General features: G+C 49.1%; 1 protein-coding gene across 1 annotated transcript; it reads right to left on the reverse strand.

The window, feature by feature from the left end:
* Positions 1–364: 364 nt before the first annotated feature.
* Positions 365–18,559, reverse strand: PINK1 (PTEN induced kinase 1). Its single transcript, XM_004024825.4, has 8 exons — positions 18,080–18,559; positions 13,903–14,190; positions 12,037–12,137; positions 7,364–7,546; positions 6,305–6,468; positions 3,050–3,177; positions 2,447–2,683; positions 365–1,248 (listed from the first exon to the last, which is right to left on the reverse strand). Exons 1-8 carry the CDS (start codon positions 18,464–18,466, stop codon positions 991–993), a joined length of 1,746 nt encoding a protein of 581 aa, XP_004024874.1. The 5' UTR covers positions 18,467–18,559; the 3' UTR covers positions 365–990.
* Positions 18,560–27,314: the final 8,755 nt, after the last annotated feature.

A 27,314-nucleotide genomic window follows, 5' to 3' on the forward strand; every position in this document is an offset into this window, starting at 1 on the left:
GGCTTCATGAAATTTTGCCTAGGACTGGACTGTCTTTCTTTAACTGTGAAATGATGATGGTTCTTCCTAACGTCTCCTCAAAGGATACAAGAAAGTTGCTAGTAGACCGAGGGGTGGGAATCACTGAAATGGAAAATCTAGATGACAGTGCTGGGGAAGAGAAAACTAGAACAGCTCGGTTGAAGACAACCTTTACTGCATGTTGACGCTGATTTAGGCAATAGCTTCCTAAAAATCATGTATAACGTTAGACGTGAAATCTCTTCCCCAATGTTGATACCTGCCCACAAAATATTCTCACCTTCTTCAGAGTATAAGAATCAGTCTTAAAGCCAAATATTCAGTTCAAGGCACATACGTCATCTGCAGTTGTAAATTTGCATTTAATATTTCACAATTCCTGTAAGAGAGGCTAGTCAGGAGGGAAACCCTCGAGTTTAAATCCCCACACTCACTTACTTACTGCTCATCAGTCACTTTCGCTAAGTGAGATTAATAATTCAGTAGCTGGTCCAGAACGCACAGCTTGGGAACGCAGAGGCCCAGGCCTCATGTAATTTCCCACTCCCGTAACTGAACGTGCTGACCCATGTTGATGTCTGCCTTCATCCAGGTGGCAAATCAGCCATGCTATGCTGCCCCCTTCAAACGAGTTCCTCGTATTAGGGGCAAAGGTCACAGCCAAACTCTGCCACTGACAGCCAGTGCCTTGGCCTGGATCCTCTATGTGGATGCAGGCCTACCCCTCCTCAGTCCAGCCTCATCTACTAGACCAGCTTGGCCATTCACTTTTCAGATGTCTGTGAGCACAGGACTGCAGACTGAACTCTGACTCAAGTTCTTCCATTTGCCAAGCCCGAGGCCTTTTCCGGCTAACCAGCCCTCTCTGCGCTGTCTTGTCTCCTGACTCCCACCCTCACCATTCACAGACCATCACGACACAGAGGATGCCAAGTTCTTTTAGTAATTCACCAGCTCCATGCAGGGACATCACAGGGCTGCCCTCCATGAGCAGAGGAGGAGGGCTGCCTGGCAGAGCGTTTCACACTCCAGGTTAGCCAGAAAGAGCATCTTCATTTTTGTTTCCACACAACACTTCTCTGTGAGCCTGTTGGCCAACAAAGTGGCGGCCGATTGTTGGAGGAGCCAGCCAACCATCTTGTCTAACTTCAGATTCTTCAGGGCTAGAATATGTTCACCCCAGAGGCTTAGATGAAGCACATTTGCAGCTACTCGGGCAGATGGTCTCTGCAACAGGAAGGGAAGCTGTAGCTAGAACATCTGTTAACACGGTCTCAACCCAAAGCCTGCTTTGTTAGTGAGGGTCTTCCCTTCTCTGGTCCCAACCCAATTCTTCCTCTACCCTATCTCCTACCGATGCCCTTCACTCAGGTGACAAATACTGCCTGTCCCCTACCCATGCTCCAAGTTTTTCCATGTGTACACCTCTGCGTGGGGCAGCATGCATTGTTGAAATAGCCTTTCCCCCCGGGTGGAAAGCCTAGTGCCTCTTGTGCACAGCTATCTGGTCCCTTGTACCAGGTAAGTAGTCTCCATCATTTCATAACTGGTTGCAGCTGTTATTCTAACCTTCACTGTGCACCAAGATAGCAGGCCACGTACAGAGAGCAGTTAACGGAGTGGCAGAACAGTGCTGGGATGCAGGTATGGCTCAGCTCTTTGCACTAAGCCTGCCCCTGAGCCAGCTGCCACTCCAATTATGGCTTCAGATAGGTCTGCCTTTGCAGTCCTTTATATTAATTTCACAATGTCCAGATCTGCTCTCAGGAGATGTTTTCCATCTCTCTCTGATCAGTTCTCAGCTGTTTCCATGAGCTACATCTCCATTAAACATTTCTCAAAAATGCATCCTTTTCTCTCTCTGAATAGCTTTTTTTTTTTTTTTTTTTTTTGAGACAAAGACTTGCACTGTCACCTAGGCCAGAGTGCAGTGGTGCGATCTTGGCTCACTGCAACCTCTGCCTCCAGGGTTCAAACGATTCTCCTGCTTCAGCCTCCCAAGTACCTGGAATTACAGGCATGTGCCACGACACTCAGCTAAGTTTTGTATTTTTAGTACAGATGGGGTTTTACCATGTTGGCCAGGCTGGTCTGGAACTCCTGGTCCCAAGTGATCCACCCGCCTCAGCCTCCCAAAGTGCTGGGATTATAGGTGTAAGCCACCGTGTCTGGCCTCTGAACAACTTTTTAAGCAACTAAAAAAGCCACAGGAGTTGAACTGCTAGGATTCTGACTATGCTGTGGTGGCTAGTGCTCCTACTCCTACCTACATTAAAATCTGTTTTTTGTTCTCTTGTAACTAGCCTTTACCTTCCTAACACAGAGGATCTGTCACTGTGGCTCTGGCCCAAACCTGACCTTCACTCTGGAACGAGAACAGAGATTTCTACCCACACCGTCCCCTCGAAGCCGGGGACAGCCTCACCTTGCTGGCCTCTCGCTGGAGCAGTGCCCTCACCAACTGTCTCACGTCTGAAGGCACTGACTCGGGCAGTGCAGGTAGCTGAGCCTCTTGGTAGCTGCGGCTTTCAAGGTGGGCCTTGCCCTGGCCGTAGAAGGGATTGACAAGCCCGAAGATTTCATAGGCGATGGCTCCCACTGCCCAGGCATCAGCCTTGCTGTAGTCAATCACTGCCCTGGGGCCAGGACGGGCCGTGGACACCTGCTCAGAAGCAGTGGGTGAGACATCACGCTGCCCGCCTATCTAACCTTTTCATGTCCTGCACGCACATCACCTGATTCATGGGCTAATCTGAACTCTGTCCCAAGGAACCCAGAGCTTGAGTGAGCTGTGGCTCAGACCCAGAAGGGGTCTGCTTAGACCACCTGGTTTATGTGACAGGACTTGCATTCTCCTGGAACATGAGGGAACGCCGGAGGAAAGCAAAGTGGCAGGGAAGGAACTTGTGCCAAATTATGGGTCAGAAAAGATGGAGGTGTTGGGTTATCACAAGGCATGGAGTCTCCTGCATTCAGTGGACACGTGGGGGAAGGGCTGCCGATGGCGCATGACACACTCGGGACTCACCTCTGGGGCCATCAGACAGCCGTTTCCGCCCCGATCCACGTACCAGCTGCTGAAGGGCAACTGCAGGCCGATGCTCTCATCAGCCAGGCAGCAGCCAAAATCTGCGATCACCAGCCAGGGGCAGCCGTCTGGGAAGGAGCAAGCAAAGTGACCATTTCTCCTCCCCTCCTTCCCTCTGAGAGGCCCTCCTATGTCCCTACTAAAGCCACCAGCAAGACATGGCTGACAGGGGCTAATGGCTCAGTGTTGGCCCAGGAGGTCAGCAAGGCCTGAGGGCTGATCAGAAGGGCCTGCTGTGCGAACACGGAAATGCCTCCAGGAAGTACAGGCTGCAAAATCCCCAGGCAAAGGACTGTGTGGCTCAATTTAAATCATGTACTAGTAATTGGAGCTGTCCCCAAGACCAAAGGAGCTAGAGCTTGGTTCAAATGATCTCCAAGGGCCCTTATACCCCAGGAGACTTTGATTTGAATTTGAAACCCCAAATCCAAACCTAAGAATCAGTTTTGCATTAAGAATCAGTTATTGCCGGGTGTGGTGGCCTGTAATGCCAGCACTTTGGGAGGCCGAGGCGGGTAGATCACCTGAGGTCAGGAGTTCAAGACCAGCCTGGCCAACATGGTGAAACCCCTGTCTCTACTAAAAATACAAAAAAACTAGCCAGGCATGGTGGTGTGTGCCTGTAATCCCAGCTACTCAGGAGGCTGAGACAGGAGAATTACTTGAACCTGGGAGGTGAAGGAGGCTGAGACAGGAGAATCACTTGAACCTAGGAGGTGAAGGCTGTAGTGAGGCGAGATCATGCCACTGCACTCCAGCCTGAGCAACACAGCAAGACTCCGTCTCAGAAAAAATAAAAAAAGAATTGGTTATTTGTAAAAGGGTCCACACAAAATTCCTTTAAAAAGCCAGTTCCTGGCTAGGCGCAGTGGCTCACGCCTGTAATCCCAGAACTTTGGGAGGCCGAGGCAGGCGGATCACGAAGTCAGGAGTTCCAGATCAGCCTGACCAACATGGTGAAACCCCGTCTCTACTAAAAATACAAAAATCAGCCAGGTGTAGTGGCGTGTGCCTGTAATCCCAGCTACTCAGGAGGCTGAGGCGGGAGAATCGCTTGAACCCGATAGGCGAGGGTTGCAGTGAGCCAAGATCATGCCACTGCACTCCAGCCTGGGCGACAGAGTGAGACTCCGTCTCAAAAAAAAAAAAAAAAAAAGGCCGGGTGCGGTGGCTCACGCCTGTAATCCCAGCGCTTTGGGAGGCCGAGGCGGGCGGATCACGAGGTCAGGAGATCGAGACCATCCTGGCTAACATGGTGAAACCCCGTCTCTACTAAAAATACAAAAAAAATTAGCCGGGCGTGGTGGCGGGCGCCTGTAGTCCCAGCTACTCGGGAGGCTGAGGCAGGAGAATGGCGTGAACCTGGGAGGCGGAGCTTGCAGTGAGCTGAGATTGCGCCACTGCACTCCAGCCTGGGCGACAGAGCCAGACTCCGTCTCAAAAAAAAAAAAAAGCCAACTCCCAGCTGGGCGTGGTGGCTCATACCTGTAATCCCAACATTTTGGAGGCTGAGGTGGGTGGATCACTTGAGGCCAGGAGTTTGAGACCAGCCTGGCCAACAGTGAAACCCCATCTCTACTAAAAATAATAATCCCAGCGCTTTGGGAGGCCGAAGCAGGTGGATCACGAGGTCAGGAGATAGAGACCATCCTGGCTAACACGGTGAAACCCCATCTGTACTAAAAATACAAAAAAATTAGCCGGGCGTGGTGGTGGGCGCCTGTAGTCCCAGCTACTCGGGAGGCTGAAGCAGGAGAATGGCGTGAACCTGGGAGGTAGAGCTTGCAGTGAGCCGAGATCATGCCATTGCACTCCAGCCTGGGTGACAGAGCGAGACTCAGTCTCAAAAAAAAAAAAAAAAAAAAAAATCAAAAATTAGCTAGGCATGGTGGCACCTGCCTGTAATCCTAGCTACTCAGGAGGCGGAGGCACGAGAATTGCTTGAACCTGGGAAGCAGAGGTTGCAGTGAGCTGAGATGGCGCCACTGCACTCCAGCCTGGGCAACAAAGCAAGATTCTGTCTCAAATAAATAAATAAGTAAATAAATAAATAAAGAAATAATAAAAGCCAGTTCCTCTAGTCAATTATTTTAAATCTTCTAGTTCAAAAATTTATCAGATGTATGAATCTCCTTACAATTTTCCTAGGCAAGTGGCCATTCAGCTTCTACTTGAATGCTTCCAGTGGTAGGCAACTCATTTCCAGAGGCCATTGGGCTTACATTTGGACAGCTTTCATTGTTTGAAAAATTTATTTATTTATTTATTTATTTTATTTATTTATTTTGAGATGGACTCTCGCTCTGTCGCCAGGCTGGAATGCAGTGGCACAATCTCGGCTCACTACAACCTCTGCCTCCCGGGTTCAAGCAATTCTCCTGCCTCAGCTTCCCAAGTAGCTGAGATTACAGGCGCCCGCCACCACGCCCAGCTAATTTTTGTATTTTTAGTAGAGATGGGGTTTCACCATGTTGGCCAGGATGGTCTCGATCTCTTGACCTCATGATCCGCCCGCCTCAGCCTCTCAAAGTGCTGGGATTACAGGCGTGAGCCACTACCCCCGGCCAAAAATTATTCTTTATAATGAGCTAAAGTCTACTTCTCTTTTACTTTATTATTTTTTTGAGATAGGATCTCACTCTGCTGCCCAGGCTGGAGTACAGTGGCACATTCATAGCTCATTGCAGACTCTTAACTCCTAGGCTCAAGTGATCCTCCCACCTCAGCCTCCCAAGTAGCTGGGGCTACAGGTGCATGCCACCATGCCTGGCTAACTTTTTTTCTGGCTAATTTAAAACATATTTTTTTTTGTAGAGAAGGGATCTCACTCTGTTTCCCAGGCTGGTCTCAAACTGCTGGCCTCAAGCAATCCTCAAGCAAGCCTCCCAAAGTGTTGGGATTACAGGTGTGAGCCACTGTGCCGGGCCTCTTTATTTACCTAGGAAAACTTGCAGCACTGAGGTCCTTGTTCTTTAAGTGGGCTAGAGAAAGGAACTTGGGAAGTGCTGTCTCTCTGCAAAGAGAGAAAAAAAAAACCCGTTCTAAGGGAGAGATTGCTAACCTCTCATGTGCGGAGCTAAATAAAGACATGACGTAGAACACAAAACCAGAGAGGACCTGAAGAGTCAGTCCTAAATGCTCCTGACCCACCCTCTAGTGCCCCTGGAGAGCTCTGATGGTGCAGCAGGTTCCTACCTGGGTCCAGCTCCACAAGGATGTTGTCGGATTTCAGGTCTCTGTGCGCGATGCCCTGTTGAACCAGATGGTCCACGCCTTCCAGCAGCTGCAGCAGCATCATGGCGGCGAGGCGGGGGCTGGGTGTGTTCACACGAAGGTACTGGCGCAGGGTACAGGGATAGCTGGTGGAGAGGGGACAGGGCCTTTGGCTACCACACATCGACAACTCCCAATACGTTTTTTTGTTTTTTTTTTTTTTTTTGAGATGGAGTCTCACTCTGTCGCCAAGCTGGAGTGCAGTAGCACGATCTTGGCTCACTGCAACCTCCACCTTCCAGGTTCAAGCAATTCTCCTACCTCAGCCTCCCGAGTAGCTGGGATTATAGGTGCCCGCCACCACACCAGGCTAATTTTTGTATTTTTAGTAGAGACAGGGTTTCATCATGTTGGCCAGGCTGGTCTCAAACTCCTGACCTCAAGTGATCTACCCACCTCCGCCTTCCAAAGTGCTGGGATTACAGGCGTCAGCCACCATGCCCGGCCTCCTAATAACCTTAATCACTGTTAGGGTTAGGCCGTTCCTCTTCCCCTTCCAGGAGCACTTTGATTCCCATTTTTCCCCAGCATCCTTTCTGTTCCCTCCCACTCACCATCCTCAAATTAGGAAGTAAGAGCTGGGGCTCCCTATATTCAAAGTAATGGTGCAGATAATTATTTCCTTAAAATAAAATACCCACTATAGCAAAGTTAGGGGATACAGAGGGTGAGGAAGGAGAACGGTTTTTATGTTAAAAACAGATAAGTCCAACCACAGAAAAGGTTAACAGTCAAATGGACCAAAAGGACTAGGTGACAAATATGTTCTGGATGAAGATGAGAGTTTGTTTCCATGAAAAATCGTCCTACAGGGAAAATGCTCTCCAGGGCAGATATGCTCCCTTTGCATGGCTTTCTTCTCCGGAAGGGTGATGACCCTGTTCTCCAAAACCCCCTGATCAAGGTGCACATGGAGGGCAGGAACCAGCTCCCCTTGGGAGATGTATCAGCTCCAGGCCCTGCCGCGCTGCTGTCACTTACTTCTTCATAACGAGGAACAGCGTCCGGCCATGGCCCAGGCCTTCAGGGTGGAGGCGTGAGGGCAGCACATCAGGGTAGTCGACCAGGGCCCCTGGCAGCAGCGGCACAGAAGAGGTGAAGGCACGGAGAACCCGGATGATGTTGGGGTGAGGGGCTAGTTGCTTGGGACCTCTCTTGGATTTTCTAGTCAGCCAAGTGAGACAAACATATGAGGCCAGCATCAGATACAACACCTGGAAAGAATAACCTAAGGCCACACCAACACTGGCACTGACATTCATTATTCACTTACTATCAAATGTTTATCACAGATTTGCTATGTGCCAGGTACTGTACATGGTGTTGGAGAACACATCTGATGACTCCCCTACCCATCCTTCAATCCATTTGTCCATCCGTCTGTCCGTCCGTCCATCCGTACACCCATCCATCCTATCCATCCCATGTGGCAGAACACAGGTGGAGAAACCCTGGTATCAGACTGCCTGGGTTTGCATTTCAGGTCTGCCACTGTAAGTCCTTGGCTGAGTTGCAGTAGCCCCAGCCTTATCCACAGTTTTGCTTTCTGCAATTTCAGTTATCTACAGTTTGAGAATAGGTGAGTACAAGAAGATATTTAGAGAGAGGAGAGAGAGAGAGAGAGACCACATTCACATAACTTTTATTACAGTATATTGTCATAATTATTCTATTAGTTATCTTTAATTTTTTACTGTGCCTAATTTATAAATTAAACTTTACCATAGGTATGTGTGTATAGGAAAAAACACAGTATATATAGGGTTTGTTACTATCTGTGGCTTCAGGCATCCACTGGGGGGTCTATCTTGGAATGTGTCCCCTCTGTCCTTATCTTCTCTGGGCTCAATCTCCAGGGTGCAAAGGGAATGCAGTGTTAACACGCTGCATAAGGTTGTCAAAGTGTGGAAGGCACCTAGAATCGTGTCTAGCACAGAGGAAGCTCTCAGCTGCTATTAGCTGTACTATTATTCATTCAACCAATACGCACTGTTTGCATGCTGAGTACCAGACATCATGCTGGAATGCTGTGGAACTACGGCACAGAACAAGATAGAGTCCCTGTCCTCATGGATTTGCAGTCTATCAGGGGAGAGAGATATTCATCAATGAGTAATCATGTGAGCTCCCTAAGAGCAAGGACTGTGCCTGAATTTTCTCCATTATTCCAAGTCTAGTACAGTAGTTGGCATGGAATATGGGTGTAATAAACCTTTGTTGAATGAGTGAATAGATCCAGATGCAGCTAGTAGTGGTAGTGTCATCTACCTGCCCTGGCTGCTCCTTATCCTGTGGGGAGTGCCCCCCGACCCCCAAACCACAGCCCTGCTGAGGCACAGTGGCTGGATTTTGGATGGGGTGGCTCTGCCAGCTGTGTGCCAGCCCTGCCCTTCAGCCAAAGCTGACTGGCCCAAGGAGTCACCTGCCCCAACGGCAATGAACCTACAGTGACACTCGAGACCCAGATGGTTGGACGAAGGGAAGGGAGGGAAGTAGATTCTCTTTTTGGGAATGTGAGTGAAGAAATCTGCCAGTCCGCAGTGGAGAGGAAGCCACGATACTTCACTGGGGCCATGAGGAGCCAGAGGTGAGCAGGCCAAAGGGAAGCAGGAACAGGAGATGCGAGGAAAGAACAGCATGTGGACAGTGGAACCACGTTCCCACAAGTTCAAGAATCAGTAACTGATGGAAATTCCTGCGGCTCACTCCTGTAATCCCAGCAATTTGGGAGGTTGAGGCAGGCAATTGCTTGAGCCCAGGAGTTCGAGGCCAGCCTGGGCAACATGGAGAAACTGTCTCTACAAAAACTACAAAAATTAGCTGGGCATGGTGGCATGTGCCTGCAGACCCAGCTACTTGGGAGGCTGAGGTGGGAGGATCACTTGAGCCCAGGGAGGTTGAGGCTGCAGTGAACCAAGATCACGCCACTGCTCTCCAGCCTGGGCAACAGAGTAAGACCCTGTCTCAGAAAAATAAAAGAAAATTTGAGTTTGCAGAAACCACTTTCTGAAAGGCTGAAACTCCCTCTGCTTATGAGATAAAAGAACTGGCTGAAATTGGTTGGAACCAATAAGGCCAACTGCAGCTTGCACAGAACAAGTTTGCTGATGTCACAGCCTGAATTGCCACTGCACGTTTCATACTCACTCCTCCCAAATCTGCACAGGGTACCCATGAGTTGGCATGAAGAGATAACTGTGCATGTCCAAGGACTGTCCAGACTTCTCCTTTCCTTCCATCAATCACCTGCTAATCTTAGAATCCACCCCTTAAACCTCCTCTAATAAAATTACCGCCTTAAAGCTAGCACAGGGAGACAGGGTTGAATTCAACTCCTGTCTCCATGTGAGTCAACTCACAATAGAAAGCTTGGCTTTTCTCAAAAATCCAGTGTCACTGCTTCTAGCACATCAGGCTAGAGCCCCCTTTGCTGCATAACAATGGTGGAGGGAAGTGAATGGGGCAGAGCCTAGACGGTGCTGGGGAGAGAGCAGGGCACCGGCCTCTCCCAGCACTGTGTGGTCCCCAGGCTGTATGGCTGCAGTCCACGTGTGCCCACGCGCTGCTCCTGCTCTTGAGTCAACCTGAGTGGCCCCTGTTCTATGCAATCAAAGGAGCCAGAGCATCGTTTCCACCCTCGGGCCCCTGGGCAAGTCATGATCACAGCCCCAGGCTGTCAGGGCCCCAGCAGGTGTCATGGGAGCTCAGGGGCAGAGGGGTATGGCTGTACTGGGGAGATACATGGTGGGGTTGGGGGTATCTGAACTGAGACCTGAAATGTGGGAGGAGGGCAGCCCAGGTGTAGCCAGCTGTATGCTCAGGAGATGGTCACAGAGAAGCCTGGCACATTCGGGGAAGGAGCTATGAAGCCAGCGTGGTGGAGTGTAGGGTGCTGATGAGAAGGGTGAGAGATAAGGTGGGAGACGCAGTGAGATGAGCAGGTTAAGCGCCTTGAATCTCCGGGCCCCAGGAGAGCAGAGGCTAGGAGGAAATGAACCCAGGGTGTTCTTGGGAAAGCTTCTCCCAAGGTGTACCAGAAGTTGAGGTAATGTACCTGCTGCCACATCTATCCGGTCATTCAACAGGTATTTACTGAGGGTATGCAGTAAACAAAGAGTGTTTACAGTACAGCCGGAGCAAAAAGGAACCAACAGAAAAAGACGTGTTATTTGAGGCCAGACGGTGAGAACTGCTAAAGGAACAAAGTCCCTGAAGAGGGACAGGGACTATGTCAGATGCTGCTGAGCAGCAGACATCATGGTGCTCCAGCAGCAGGACAGCACCACATCGGCCGGCTGCCACTCATGCCACAAAAGGAGGCATCAAGGATCATGTTAGTCCCAAAGCAGCTGACATTCAGGTGTCCACTTTCTCCAAAAAGGCCTCAGGAGAAGCAGCAGCCACTTGAGCAGCTACCTCCACCAGCCTGCAGGGACTCCCAGTCACACTGGAAACCTCCAAACCATGGAAGGGGTTTTCCACATCCACTCCCTTAATTTCATACTTTTGCCTCCCTGCTTCTGACAGAATGAAGATCTATAAACCAGCCCTCCAGTAAATCACCAAAAATGCAGCAGACCCACCTCTTCTTGGTGGATCTACAAATGAGAGACAGGGTCTCACTCCAGGGTCGCCCAGGCTGGAGTGCAGTGGCATGATCTTGGCTCACTGCAGCCTCAACCTCCCTGGACTCAAATGATCCTCCCGCCTCAGCCTCCTGAGTAGCTGGGATCACAGGCATTTGCCACCATGCCTGGCTAAAATTTATTTTTTGTAAAGGCAGGGTTTCACCATGTTGCCCAGGCTGCTCTTGAACTCCTGGGCTCAAGTGATCTGCCTACCTCAGCCTCCCAAAGTGCTGGGATTACAGGCATGAGCCAGGCTGTAAATATTAAGGTGGGCACAGTATCTCCTCTGTCATAGCCTGCGCGTCAGTCCTCACCACCTGTGGTGAGGCTGGTGGTGGACATGGGCTTTTCTGAGCTGAAAGCGTAGCTGCTGTTCACTTGCTCTTCCCTCTGCTGGGAATGCCACTTCCCTACTCCTCTGCCCAAGTAATGCCAATTCATCCTTCACAAGGAGGCACAAACTGTCCCTTTGAGAAGGCTTTCTGAGCAGCCCCTCCTCTGCAGCACATGCCTCCCCTGGGCTCCCTCAGCCCGAGCATACTCGATTCTAGCACTTACACCCTGGGCTCTCTGCTGCCACACTGAGACCTCTGGGCCAACAGACCACTTTTTGTTTTTTTTTAAATCTCTTAGCACCATCAGTGCACATAACTATTAGTGAAATGAGTGTTCCCTCTGGTGGGGACAGAGTTCAGTTTATTCCGATAGGTGGCGCTCTACCCGTGCATTTCTTAGGAGGAATCTGAGAACCCCGGTCAATCATGCAACACTGTGAACTGGGCATTTTTGGGTGGCCTCCTCTCCCCTGCTCCAATGTGAATTACGCATGTGCATCATCATCTGGGGTCAGATTACCTGCAATCTTTCCCAAGTGAAATTATCCGCTAACTGAAAATCCATCACCAACATTAAGCCTTTATTATCTACTGTCATATCAGACACTGTACCAGGTGCTGAGGACACAAGTGATGGATGAAGTTGCTCTCAAAGAAGTCCCAGTCAGTCTGGCAGGCAGAGGGCACTTACCTGTAAGTGACTGCTCCATACTCCCCAGCCAAGGCCACTCGGCTCGCTGGGACCAGCTCCTGGCTCATTGTGTTCAAGATGGCTTCGCTGGAGGAACCTGCCTGGAACACCCACAAGGAACCCAGGGTTACACAGGCCGGAGCAGAATGGTAAGTTCCTTGTAAGCTCTGCTTGTAACCTGGAGCAGGGCAGCTACTGCCTAGAATTGGCTCTGACCTTCGAGATAAGATGACCTCTCTTAAGTGGCAGGCTGAGACTAGTTACTCCTGGGAGGCAGACAGAGGTACCATCCATGCCAACTCAGAGGATTCTTCACACTCCTCAAACTCTTGCAGCCTAGGTGCCAGGGCTGGAGGAGATGCCAAGGTGATCAGGGTATGGGGTGCTGCTTCCTGCCATCGGTGCCTCTGGTCCCCACCAGTTCAAAATTGACCACTGGATCACTAACTCATTCTGCAGGCTCCCTTCAGCAGCCAGGCCAGAGCCTGACATGCTCCACCCTGGATGAAGTTGTACTGAATCACAGAACAGCCTTCCTCCCTCCCCCACAACAAACAGACAAAAATCAAAGAGTGGGGAAAGCACCTTATTGTCCTCATTGTATTGGGAAGGGCTCTCAGGACATATGAAACCTGTATCAAGAAGATCTGGTAAGAATCAACAATCTTGTAGCTGCTGTGAATGCAACAGCTGTCATGCCCCAACCAGTGCATGTTTTGATGCTAAGACTGGATGTTTCACAGGCAAAGGATTTGGCTACTTGTTAGCTATTAACCCAGCTTGGAGTGCAACAGTCTAATAACCTTCATTCCCCAAATCAGAAAAAGAAACTGCATCCTCTAGGGCCCACCATGAACGGCTGTGGCCACTTCCCACTGCGGCCTTGAATGGATGGGCCCAGGGATGAGCAGGAGACAGAGCATCGGGTCTTAATACATTTTTAAAACCTACCTAGCAATGGCAAGGTAAATAAATTAAGTGGACAGAAATTGTTTTCGTGGGGGAAAAATACTCTTCAATTTCCCAAAGTCTTGAGTCCTTCCAAGAGTAGAGAGCAGGGAGTTGACAGGCAAGCCTCTGAGCTGGAGGTGGGCTTGCAGTGTGAGCTTAGAGGAAAGAGATCCAGTTCCCCCTCTCCAGTGAGGCAGGTTGCAGGAAGGAGGGGATGGTGAACTAACCAATCAGGGTAGAAATCAGTGGTTTAGGCACTTGTTACTCAAAGTGTGGTTGACAGAGCAGTGGCATTGGTATCACGTGGGAGCTTATTGGGAAGGCAGAATCTTAGGCCCCATCCCTGACCTGCTGAATCAGAATCTACCTTTGGGTTTTTTTTTGTTTGTTTGTTTTTTGTTTTGAGACAGGGTCTTACTCTGTTACCCAGGCTGGAGTGCAGTGCCACAATCTTGGATCACTGCAGCCTCTGCCTCTTGCACTCAAGTGATCCTCCCACTTCAGCCACCAGCCACCCAAGTAGCTAAGACTACATACAGGTGCAAGCTGTCACACCCGGCTAATTTTTGTATTTTTCATAGAGATGGGGTTTCATCATGTTGCCCAGGCTGGTCTCAAACTCCTGAGCTCAAGTGATTGGCCTCCCAAAGTGCTGGGATTACAGGCATGGTCCACCATGCCTGGCCAAAATCTACCTTTGAACCTGATCTCTGGGTGATCTGTGGGCAGAATACAATTTGAAACATTCTGGTTTAGACTTCTGTGTAACAGGGGGAGGTAGCCTGACTATATAGGCACCTTTCCTGTGGATAATCTGTCTTTTCCTACCTACTTCCTGGAAAAAATCCTCACCAGGCCCACTAAGATGGGCATTTTGAGAACATCTCCTTTAAAGATGAAAGGCCTGGTGCTTACCGAGATGTTCCACATCATCTTGATGGCCAAGGGGAAGGCAGGGGCCCCCGGAGCTCGCTCCTGCCCTTCTCCTGGTGCACTGGTACCTGGGCCTCTCCCTGGAAGCAACCCGGTGCTCTTTGTCACCTCCAGGTTCTGGGGCAATGTAGGCATGGTGGCTTCATACACAGCAGCACTGCAGCCCTTACCAATGGACTGCCCTATCAGATACTCCTCCAGCCGAAAGCCCTGCAAGCGTCTTGTGTCCAACGGGTCAGGCCCCGGCTTGCTTTTCTGGGTAAAAATTGCCTGTGAGGAAAAAAGAATGCACCGTGAGCCAGGGAGCCTAGGAAGGCCCAAGAAAAGGGAAACAGGGGAGGCAGAGAGAGGTGCAGCAAGGCGTGGTCCACATCGACCAGATCAATAAACCAGAAAAACACAACCCAACCAGGTTCTACTGCTCAGCCTGGGTCCAGGCCATCTTCTTTCTCATTATTCAGAATGATTTTTCTCAAACTCTGTTGCTTCACTGGGATCACAATACTCAATGATCTGAGAGGTCAGAAACCCCGCGTCCCGCAGCCGGTGCACCTCTCCTTGCTGCCTTCACTCTCCAGCAGAGTTCTGGAGGTGTCTGATTATGGAGACAGCTCGCTCTGCAAAGACCTTGGCTGACGGCTCCTGGGCAACTAGCAGGAGTGTGTGATCCACAGTGATCTCAGACGGTCTCTCAGGCAAGTGGGTGACATCAGGTGCATCCCCAGAGCAGAGGGATTCAGTACTGTCTTTCTCTCTCTGCCTCTTAGGGCCCCGATGGGGCTACTCTGTCCAGAAAGGTAGCAAGAGTACAAGAGTTCAGACAGAAATAGATGGAGGTGCAGGTGCTGGGGGCAGTGCTGCACTGGGAAAGAGGCCATGTGACAAAAATCTGGGTCTTCCCCTGCTTCAGGCAGCGGTGACGTCACTCTTCCAGTCACCCAGGCTCCGCTTTCCCTCTCAAATGGTCTGATCTGCTGAGCTCTTCCTTTCCAAGGTTAGTCACCCCTGGGTGCCAGGCACAGCTCTGCATATGCCCCTTGGCCATAGCCTACCAGGCACCATCTCTAGACTACCCCACTCTCAGTGCTGTGCCTTCCCTGCTCTGAGCCACATCAAAATACGTTGCTTTCATGTGTCACTCGGCTGTCCATCAGACTGCCCAGGAGGTTATCTGTGTTCTGGCTGCTGCCAGGCTGGTCTGCACGCTGCCTGCACTCATCCTTTGGACGCCTCCCTCTGAAAGCTGCTCACAGCATCCTTCCAGCCCGTTTCTATAGTATTGCTCTGTCTGGCTCATCCCTGCTCAGCCATCAAGCCCAACTCAAGCTCCTGCTTCCTCTGTTACCAGCCCTGATGACCCAGCCCATGGCAACTTTCCTTCTAGAGGGTTCCTAAAGCACCTGCTATCTGTAAGCAACTTAACCTTGCACTATAACTTTGAACCTTTTAAAAAAATGAAAGTCCAGGCCGGGCGTGGTGGCTCATGCCTGTAATCCCAGCACTTTGGGAGGCCGAGGCAGGCGGATCATGAAGTCAGGAGTTCAAGACCAGCCTGGCCAACATAGTGAAACCCCGTCTCTACTAAAAAATACAAAAAATTAGCCGGGTGTGGTGGTGTGCACATGTAATCCCAGCTACTCAGGAGGCTGAGGCAGAAGAATTGCGTGAATCTGGGAGGTGGAGGTTGCAGTGAGCCGAGATCGTGCCATTGCACAGCCTGGGCGACGGTGTGAGACTCCGTATCAAAACAAAAAAAGGAAAATCCATCTTCCCTTATAAACTTCATGGAGCAGAAGCAACGTGTGTGTATATATATATAAAATATACTACAAACTATTATATGGAACATACATATTATAGTATACATAACATATATACACATACATATATTATATATATATTTTTATAATATAAATTTTTAGAGCTTGCTACTAGCACACTCCTGCTAGTTGCCCAGGCTGGGGTGCAGTGGTGCAACTACAGCTCACTGCAGCCTCAAACTCCTCGGCTCAAGCAATCCTCCCACCTCAGCCTCCTAAGTAGCTGGGACTATCGGCATGTGCCACCATGCCTAGCTAACTTTTTAATATTTTGTGGGAACAAGGTCTCACTATGTTGTCCCAGCCGGTCTTCAACTCCTGGGCTCAAGAGATTCTCTCACCTTGGCCTCCCAAAGCGCCAGGATTACAGGCATGAGTCACCATGCCTGGCTTCAGAATTTTTTATTTTTTTATTTTTTATTTTTTTTGAGACGGAGTCTCGCTCTGTCCCCTAGGCTGGAGTGCAGTGGCGCGATCTTGGCTCACTGCAAGCCCTGCCTCCCGGGTTCATGCCGTTCTCCTGTCTCAGCCTCCCGAGTAGCTGGGACTACAGGTGCCTGCCACCATGCCTGGCTAATTTTTTTGTATTTTTAGTAGAAGCGGGGTTTCACCATGTTAGCTAGGATGGTCTCGATCTCCTGACCTCATGATCCACCCGCCTCGGCCTCCCAAAGTGCTGGGATCACAGGCGTGAGCCACCCCGCCCGGCCCAGAATTTTTTAAATGTGAAATTAATTCCAGCAAAAGTAGCCAGTGAAAACAATTTTTTTCCCCCTAGTCAGAGTCTTGCTCTGTCACCCAGGCTGGAGTGCAGTGGCGTGATCTCAGCTCACTGCAACCTCCGCCTCCCGGGTTCAAGGAATTCTGCCTCAGTCTCCCAAGTAGCTGGGATTACAGGCGCCCACCACTGCGCCCGGGTAATTTTTGTATTTTTAGTAAAGACAGGGTTCCACCATGTTGGCCAGGCTGGTCTCAAACTCCTGACCTCGTTGATCCGCCCGCCTCAGCCTCCCAAAGTGCTGGGATTACAGGCATGAGCCACAGTGCCTGGCCAAAAAAAAATTTTTTTAATGTGAAATTAATTGATAACTAATAACACTTTCAGGCATAGGAGGGTGAAGTGTGCGAAGAAGGTGTGTGTGAATGGTAAGTTTAGGAGGATCAATCTCCTCAGTTAAAAAAGCCTCTTTAGTTTTAAGCAGGATTAGTCAAATTTCCCATCCTTAGCTTCTGCCAGTTAAGCTGTGGCAAAAGACAAGGTCAGGGGCTGGGGACTAGGCCAGATGTCACCTGTCACCCCAAACTGGCCAGAGCTCAAACATGAGACAGTGGTGATGAGCAATAAGAACTGGGATGGAAACCAGGAAACGCAGGAGCCACTGCTTGGCCCTAACAGCTGTGTCCTTGGGCAAGTCACTCCCTCTTCCACCACCTCAGCCCTAACCTGTAAAATGCAGGGGCTATGCTAATTTAATGAGTGGTTCTACACCCCCAGGAAGAAGAGTGAACTCCCTGGAAGAAGATGGAATTCTGCCAGCGGCCAGGCTTCAAACCTGAACTGCACCCCTGGCTCCTCCCTGGCTCTCCAGCCGGCCCGCCTACTCTGCGGCTTTTAAGACTTTGCCAATCTCCATAGGGAGCCAGGTCCTCAAAATAAACCTGCCTCTAAATAGACACATCCTATTGATTCCATTTGGAGAACCCTAATACAGACTTTGGTTGGGCAAAAAGAGAAGTCTTGTGCTATTTTAAGCATTAAAAAAGCCTAAGAACCCTTGCGTATCCAGTCAGCAGGGATAACTATACACAGGTAACTAAAATGTTAGGACTGTTTTTCTCGCCGTTCATAGTTTTTACTGCGGTTTCAGCTCTGTCACTACTAATCCTTTGGTTAAACGGCGGAGGCAGCCTGGCTCAGTGGTTAAGGGCACTGCATTTTATTAGCTGTGTGACTTCGAGCAAGTCCCTTCACCTGAGGACTTTCCTTCTCCATAAATTAGGGACGGCAACTACCTCAAAGGGATAGGAATGTTATGATTTAGTTGTCCGTACATTTTAGAAAATTTACACAAAGCCTTTTGCTGTGCTGCGACAGGAGCTGTAATCGGCAACATGTCTTCATTGGAGGAAGGGAAACATTAAAACAAATGGGAGGTGCTGGCTTTATTTATAGCAGCCGATCAGTAATGGTGAAATAGATGAGCTTTAAGGACCCTCGCCTCGGCCCTCGATCGGCTCAGGGCCCCGCCTCCACACCTAGCCCCGCCCCCACCCAGCTGAGGACCCGCCCCCGCGCTTAGCTCCGTCCTCCGCTCGGCTTAGGACCCGGCCCCGCTCACCTGGATCTCCTGACAGGCCGAGACCGCCCGCCGGCTCTCCGCCTGTTTTTCCTCGATGAGGCCCAGCCCTAGCCCGAAGGCCAGAAAGACTGCCCGGCCGCAAGGGCCCGCGCAGCCCCAGGCCCGCACCACGAACTGCCGCTGCAACCGCGCCGCCAGCCCGGCCACCGACTGGCGGAAGAAGCGGAGACGGTTGGGGAGCCCGAGCCCGACCCTGCGAGGCTCCGCGCCCGGTCCTGCGGCCCAGCCTGGACGCTCCCCGCGGACACAGCCCGCCGCCGGGCCCGGCCGCCCCAAGCCGTAGGCCCGGCCGGGCTTGCCCGTGAAGCGCAGCAGCAGCGCTCGACCCAGCTGCAGGCCGCGGCCCAGCGCCTGTCGCACCGCCATGGTGGCGCCGCGGCCCGGTGCCCCCGCAGCCGCCGCTGCCGCCACCACCGGCGTCCCCCGCCGGTCACAACAAACTTCGGGGCGGTGCCTCTGCGCAGGCGCAGGGGCAGGGGCAGGCGCAGGCGCTGGTGGGCGGGGCCGGCCCCCGCGGCAGTTCCCCGACTCGGCGCGTGGGGGCGCTATGCTGGTACTGGCGCCTCCAGCAGTGATTTTCCCTTTGCCCTTTGGACCCACGTGGAGGGCTTGCCGGTTCAGGCAGGTCCTGAATGTGAACATCACTAGTCCTGGGCAAAATCGAGAAGCCGAGAAGGGAAACTGGTATTTTTTGCCAACCATGGTGCCAGACCCTTTACGTCTTTTAATTTATTTAACAGCTCCACCAACAAGATAAAAATGCCGTTTTTATAGATAAGAGAACCGAGGCATAGTAAGGGGCAGCATTCGAGGTCTTGTGAAGGTACCTAGCAGAGCTGAGCTACAGTTCGAGTTGTCCTAACTGTTGAATGCTTGCCCTCCTCAATGCCGTTAGGCTGCTGTATGTGTCCAGAGTCTCAGGGGTTTTGAAGACCCCAAGAGAAATCTCACCCAAAAGGCACAATTTATGAATGAGTGTGCTGAGGTCCCAAGATAGCAGCTTGCCCAAAGCCACACCGTTTGTTTAATGGCATAGGCCTGCTCACCACAGAACACACACACACACGCACGCATGCACGCACGCACACGCACATTACTGAAACAGTTTGCTGTCCCCTGGCCAGGGGTCCACCCCATAGCCAAGTAAGCCCAGGGGACAGAACTCTTCAGACAAAAAATCCCTTCTTCAGCAGCAGCTCCTATCTACATGACCTTTGACTTCATATTTAAGGAGAAAGGGATTTATGAACAGAAGCCATAGTCTCTGGCTTCAGCGGCAGGGAGACAAGATGGTGGATCCCCATGCCATTACCCCCAAGACCCAGGGCCTATATGCTATAGGAAAGGAATGTGACGGACATTTGAAGTCAGTCCCCCAGGGAAAGGCAAGAATGCTGTGTGAATCTGCCTAAGGGCAGGATTTATGGTAAGTACATGCTTTTACACAAGGAACAATAGATAAACTAGAAATCTTAGAGGCCTTCCCTAAAAGCTGGTTAATCAGAAGTCAACTTGGTTGGCGGGGTGTGGTAGCTCACAGTCTGTAATCCCAGCATTTTGGGAGACTGAGGCAGGTGGATCACTTGACGCCAGAAGTTCATGACCAGCCTGGCCAACATGGCAAAACACTATCTCTACTAAAAATACAAAAACTAGCTGGGCGTGGTGGCACACGCCTGTAATCCCAGCTACTCAGGTGGCTAAGGCAGGAGAATCGCTTGAACCCAGGAGGTGGAAGTTGTAGTGAGCAAAGATCACACCACTGCACTCTATCCTGGGCGACAGAGTGAGACTCTGTCTCAAAACAAAACCAAAAAACCAACAAAACACATCAACTTGGTGGATTAGCATCCAAGATGGGGTTGCTTTAGCTTGCACTGTGTGTGTGTGTGTGCTGGTCTCTCTCATAATCTTCCTTAAGGGAGGAATTTTATGGTTCTTGTGATATCCAGTCACATTTATTTGGGAGAGGCATAGATGAATTTCCCATTTGTATAGAGGCACATGAATATCAGATATTTAATTTTTTGGATCAACCTCAGGGAATTTTTAATTGTAATTTTAAATGCTCCACTGAAGTTGTAATTTGAAGAATGATAAGGGAAAGAAGGTTGGAGAAATCTCACATTCCAGTAACCACAGGCTCACTCATGGAAACTTAGTTGGGGCACAGATGAGTGGATTTAAAGTTTAAATCCACTCGTCTGAAGCCAGGTTTGCAGTGGTTCACTCCAGCACGTGGGGAGGCTGAGGCGGGAGGATCGCTTGAGGCCAGGAGTTCAAGACCAGCCTGGGCAACATAGGGAGACCCTGTCACTACAGATAATAATAATTTAAAAGACCCCAGCGAGGCATGGTGGCAAGTGCCTGAGGTCCCAGCTACTTGAGAGTCTGAGGCAGGAGGATTGCTTGAGCCCAGGAGGTTGAGGCTGCAATGGGCTGTGATTGTGCCACTCCACTCTCCACTCCAGCCTGGGTTACAGAGTGAGACTGTCTTAAAATAAAATAAATCTACTCATCTGCTGTGTCTCATTACTGTAAACCAAAAATGAGGTTCTAAGCTCCCCAACTGACTAAATGGACCCCCTCTGGGCCAAAGAAAACCTAAAAAACTAAATTTCAGGCCATGAAAGGAAGGGAGGTTGGACACGCCTCCTTATACCCCCTCCCTTTTGGAGTTTAGCCACAACTGACCAGCATTAATATTCAATAGTGCACATAAGACTGACAATAAGATACCAAATTCCAACCTGATGCTGGTATCATAGCTGTCCATTGGGTTCCCCTTGTTCATTGCCTAGACAGAGCTGATTTATCAAGACAGGGGAATTGCAATAGAGAATGGGTTTAATTCATACAGAGCCACCTGTATGGGAAACCAGAGTTTTATTATTACTCAAATCAATCTCCCTGAAAACTCAAGGATGGTGGTTTTTATGGATAATTTGGTGAGTAGGGGGTCAGAAAGTGGGGAGTGCTGATTGGTTGGGTCAGAGATGAAGCCATAGGGAGTTGACGCTGTCCTCGTATGCTGAGTCAGCACAAAACCTTGGCTTCTGCAACCCCCCTTATCTTAACTCAAGCGTTTCTTTCTACTGAGTTCAATTCTTCAGACAAAGCTTAACTCTTTCAACCAATTGCCAGTCAGAAAATCTTTGACTCCACCTAGAACCTGTGAGCATCCACAGCTTCAAGATGTTCCACCTTTCCAGGCTGAACCAATGTATATGCCTTCCATGTATTGATTTATATTTTTGCCTGTCACTTCTGTCTCCCTAAAATGTGTAAAACCAAGCTGTAACCCAGCCACCTTGGGCATCCTTTCTCAGGACCTCCTGAGACTGTACTCTGAGCCATGATCACTCATACTGGCTCAGAATAAACCTCTTTAAATATTTTACAGAATTTGGCTTTTTTTTTTTGGTCAACATTACCATTATAGCTCCTCTCTTTAATGTTTATAGAGAAGGAACAAGAGGTTCTCTGAGATATTTAATGTTTCAACTACAAAGATTTTCTTTAATCTCCCAGGAACACAACCTTTTAGTATGAGGCTTATGATGACCACACAGCTTATAAGACATTGTATTGGTTGTCTTGAGTTAAAGAGTACGTTTGTCTTAAGCCTTTGCATTTGTTCCCCTGAGCTGCAAATGAACTCACTGGACCTGCGATACGTAATCCATCAGCTGGAAATGAAATCTCCAGACTGATGTGTTAATTAACCTTCCATTGTAGGCTGGACTTACTCACTTCTCCATCTATAGAAAAATCTGAAGTCTGACAGGTCTGAATCAAGCACAGCATGAAGCTTGATTCTTTGGCAGACATCTGTATGGAATGGACAAGTAAGTGGATTTTGGAAGAGAGAGGTTTCCAGCAAGGATTTCAGGGGTTCTGCATTCTCACCTCTCAGGTCAGAGATACAGCCTTACTGTGCCAGGGGCAAAGGCATGCATTTCCCAGGGACAATGGTCCTGACTCCATTCATCCCTGTCTATCCTCCTGAGAAGGAAAAATTCTTTTTATGGTGGTGCCATTGGTCTCAGGTCTCAAGGAATCATCTTGAGATTCTCCCATAACATCTCCCATCTTTTTATTTATTTATTTATTTATTTATTTATTTATTTATTTATGAGACAGGGTCTTGTTCTGTCACCCAGGCTAGAGTGCAGTGGTATGATCATGGGTCATTGCAGTCTTGAATTCCTGGGCTCAAGCAACCTTCCTCCCTCAGCTTCCCAAATAGTTGAGACTACAGCTCACACCACTATGTCCAGCTAATTTAAAAAATATTTTGTAGAGATGGGGTCTTGCTATTTGCCCAGGCTGGTCTCGAACCCCTGGCATTAAGTGATACTCCCACCACATCTCTGGGGTTACAGGAATGAGCCACTGCACCTGGCCTCTCATCTCTTTAATGGTATCCCAAAAAGGTGAAATTGGATATATGATTGATATGTTTTGGCTCTGTGTCCCCACCCAAATCTCATCTTGAATTGTACTCCCATAATTCCCACATGTTGTGGGAGGGACCCAGTGGGAGATAATTTTAATCATGGGGGTGGTTTCCCCCATACTATTCTTGTGGTAGTGAATAAGTATTATGAGATCTGATAGTTTTATCAGGGGTTTCCACTTTTGCATCTTCCTCATTTTCTCTTGCTGCCACCATGTAAGAAGTGCCTTTTGCCTCCCACCATGATTCTGAGGCCTCCCCAGCCATGTGGAACTGTAAGTCCAATTAAACCTCTTTTTCTTACCAGTCTCAGGTATGTCTTTATCAGCAGCATGAAAACAGACTAATACAATGATAGTTTTTGTTTGGTTGGTTTTTTTTGTTTTTGTTTTTTTTGAGATGGAGTTTCGCTCTTGTTGCCCAGGCTGGAGTGCAATGGCGTGATCTTGGCTCCCCGCAACCTCCCCCTCCTGGGTTCAAGTAATTCTTCTGCCTCAGCCTCCTGAGTAGGGGGGATTACAGGCATGTGCCACCACACCTGGCTAATTTTTGTATTTTTAGTAGAGATGGGGTTTCTCCATGTTGGTCAGGCTGGTCTTGAACTCCCAACCTCAGGTGATCTGCCCACCTCAGCCTCCCAAAGTGCTGGGATTACAGGCATGAGCCACCATGCCTGGCCATGTTTGGTTGCTTTTTAAAAAATTTTTATGAATACATAGTATGTGTATATATTTATGGAGTACATGATAGTATATGGTTTTCTGATGAATATCTGTTTATATTGCAGATTTAATATTCTGTATCAAAGTCTCATTCATTCACAGAACATCAACTCTTTACCAGGTAGGCTTTGATATGCCCAGCCACAGAATTAGAGGAGAATGGAGTGGGGGACTTGATGGAGCGGCTGCAAGATTTTTTTTTTTTTTTTTTGGTCTACATTCCATTCCGTAGGCATCCTTGTATCTTCTGTCAATGAAAAGAATCAAACTCTGTAAAATATTTGAAGAGGTTTATTCTGAACCAAATATGAGTGACAAATGGCCTGTGACATGGCCCTCAGGAGATTCTGAGAATATGTGCCCAAGGTGGTCAGACTACAGCTTGGTTTTATACATTTTAGGGAGACATAAGACATCAATCAATACATGTAAGATATACATTAGTTGGGTCCAGAAAGGTGGGACAACTGGAATTGGGGGCTTCCAGGTCATAGGTGGATTCAGAAATTTTCTCATTGGCAATTGGTTGAAAGAGTGATTATCTAAAAACGTGGCATCAGTGGAAAGAAATGTCTGGTTAGATAAGGGGTTGTGGAGACCAAGGTTTTATCATGCGGATGAAGCCTCCAGGTAGCAGGCTTCAGAGAGAATACGTTGTAAATATTTCTTATCAGACTTAGAGCCTATCAGTCTTAAGGTCTGTGTTGATGTTAATGCTGGTCAGCTGGACCTGAATTTCAAAAGGAAGGAAGGAATAATGAGGCATATCTGAATCCCCCTTCGTATCATGGCCTGAACTACTTTTTCAGGTTAACTTTGGAATGCCCTTGACTGAGAGGGGGAGTCCATTCAGATGGTTGGGGGGTTTAGAATTTTATTTTTGGTTTATATTTCACTACCTTTTCCCTCCTGGTGGGCAAGGACTGTGGAGTTTTGGGAAAGTACATAATCTTCTTAAGAAGCATTATTTAACCTTCCTCCCACCCAAAGGACATGGGGGTGGGGAAGCTGATTTGAATGTAAAAATGGAAAAAGGCAAGACTTCAACAAAGAGAATGTTGAGGGCTGTTTGACCTTCCCTTTCTGGACAGCATCCTTTGGCACAGTTTCAGTGCTCTTTGTCTCCTGCTGGCAGGAGGCAGACACATTTTCCCAGAGCAGCAACATCCTTTATCCACAGACCATTTCAGAAGTGCTAGCTCTAAATTGTCTGCAGAGGTGGAAGGCGTTTTGCTAAAACTGTTGACAGAGCAAAGCTGCAGCCAGATCAAAATCCTGCTACTTGAAACGCCTGGGCGGTAGTTTTTGGAGGTTAGGAGAAGACCACAGTGGGCAGAAAGTGAGATTTCATTGGAAGGAAGCATCCCTATGTTGTCTGGGCAAGATGGATGAAAAAACCCAGGCAATCTGTGGTTCCTTCATCCAATATATTTGCTCTCCTGCAGTGGTTGTTCACATTACAAATATGGCCATGTTGCCTACTGTGTATAAAATCTTCATAAGCTCTGTACCCTTGCCCACTGCCCTTGGGATAAAGCCCAGGCTCCTCAGCCTGGCACACAACATTCCTCACTATTTAGCATCCTTCTTACTGTCCCCCACCCTGCCTTTTATGGTCCAGCATCACTCAGTTACTTCTCAATTACTTCCAGTTGTCTCAGCCACCATGGTGACTCCTCTGGGTTGATTTACTGCCTGAAAGAATCTCCATTCATACTTGAGGTCACCTCCTCCAGGAAGCCTTCTTTGACCTTCTCTGGACTGTACTAGGTGTCCCTTCTTTGTCTCTCCCACTAAAATGTGAGTTCTGTAAGGACAGGGATTGTGATGTTTAAATCTCATATCCCTCGGCACCTAGCATGGGGCCTGTTGGGTCCCCAGCACTTGTTTGAGACACAACTGGGAATTCAAGCCCTTAGTGGGCAGGCTTATGCCTAAGGGGAAGCTGAGAGGAAGGGGCTGGGCGACACTTTGAAACTCCTCAATCATGAGTCACTCTTCCTTCCCAGCAGGAGTGAGGGGAGGGGTGGAGAAAGGCTGGAAGGAAACAGGAGTATTAAGAACTCACATCCCCACCCCAACAGAATCAACTAACTGCATTTATGCTTTAGAATGTGCACCACATCATTGCCAAATGAATTTCCTTTCCATGGTTTCCTTTTTATCCACTTTCTGTTTTTTTCTTTGATCGTTTGTTTTGTTTTTAAGAGAGGGGTCTCTCTATGTTGCTTAGGCTGATCTTGAACTCCTGGGCTCAAGCAATCTGCCTACCTTGGCCTTCCAAAGTGCTGGGATTGCAGGTGTGAGCTCTGCTGTTCTTGTTTTTAATTAATAATTATTTTAAATAAAAGTAATATAAATACATGGTTTAAAAAATACTAAGAGCTTATGTAGATAGGCTTATAATGAAAAGCAACAATCTTCTGTCCCAACTCTTTGTAAACCTAATGCCCCAGCCTGGAGACAATGATTTTTTACCTTTTTAGCTTTTTTCTGATAGTTTTCTTCATATCTCTACCTTTTCTTCCTCTATCCCTCCCTCCCTCTCTCCGTCCTTCCCTCCCTTCCTTTCTTCCTTCCTTCCTTCCCTCCCTTCCTTTCTTCCTTCCTTCCTCCCTTCCTTCTTTCCTTCCTTCCTCCCTTCCTTCCTTCCTTCCTCCCTTCCTTTCTTCCTTCCTCCCTCCCTCCCTTCCTTCCTCCCTTCCTTTCTTCCTTCCTTCCTCCCTTCCTTTCTTCCTTCCTTTCTTCCTTCCTCCCTCCCTCCCTCCCTTCCTTTCTTCCTTCCTTCCTTCCTCCCTCCCTCCCTTCCTTTCTTCCTTCCTTCCTTCCTCCCTCCCTCCCTTCCTCCCTTCCTTTCTTCCTTCCTCCCTCCCTTCCTTCCTTCCTCCCTTCCTTTCTTCCTTCCTTCCTCCCTCCCTCCCTCCCTTCCTTTCTTCCTTCCTCCCTCCCTCCCTCCCTTCCTTTCTTCCTTCCTCCCTCCCTCCCTCCCTTTCTTCCTTCCTCCCTCCCTCCCTTCCTTTCTTCCTTCCTTCCTTCCTCCCTCCCTCCCTTCCTTTCTTCCTTCCTTCCTCCCTCCCTCTCTTCCTTCCTTCCTCCCTTCCTTTCTTCCTTCCTCCCTCCCTTCCTTCCTTCCTCCCTTCCTTTCTTCCTTCCTTCCTCCCTTCCTTTCTTCCTTTCTTTCTTTCTTCCTTCCTCCCTCCCTCCCTCCCTTCCTTTCTTCCTTCCTTCCTCCCTCCCTCCCTTCCTTTCTTCCTTCCTTCCTCCCTCCCTCCCTTCCTTTCTTCCTTCCTTCCTTCCTTCCTCCCTCCCTCCCTTCCTTCCTCCCTTCCTTTCTTCCTTCCTTCCTCCATTCCTTTCTTCCTTCCTTCCTCCCTTCCTTTTCTTCCAAGGCAAAGTCTTGCTCTGTTGCCCAGGCTGGAGTGCAATGGTGAGATCATAGCTCACAGTCTCCAAATCCTGGGTTCAAGGGCTCCTCATGGCTTAGACTCCCAGGTAGCTAGGACTATAGGTGTGAGCCACTGAAACCACCTTTGCAGAAATTATGGCAGTGAGAAAATTATGGCAGTGGGAGAGATCTGATATAGCCAACCTCCCCACTCTTGCCTTTAGCTTTCAAGTTGCCTTAATTATTCCTGGGTTTAGGCTGAGCTAACTCTGAAAGACATTTACTTTATAGTTTAAATGATAATAGCCCTTCCCCAAACTCAACTGTCTTTGCAAAGCTAATGAAATGCCACCAGGCTGGGGGAAGGGGAGCCTGAACTCTGCTAAGGTATAGGCATAAACGATTGCCAGCCATTATTCTGGAGGTTACAAGATATGCAACTTCCCCAATTACTCCTGCGAATAACATCACTGTTGTAGATTGGCCTTTTGAGATACCTTTTCAAGTTTTTTGCATGTCTGACACCCATGGCTCCACCTGGACCCCCTAGTCAATGGCTCCACTGCTCTTGTGACCCCACACAGTGCAAGAAGAGGCTTCAACTCCCTGTGATTTCATCTCTGACCCAACCAATCAGCAGCAAGCACC

This window comes from Gorilla gorilla, chromosome 1, assembly GCF_029281585.2.
Source record: "Gorilla gorilla gorilla isolate KB3781 chromosome 1, NHGRI_mGorGor1-v2.1_pri, whole genome shotgun sequence".
Taxonomy (NCBI): Eukaryota; Metazoa; Chordata; class Mammalia; order Primates; family Hominidae; genus Gorilla; species Gorilla gorilla.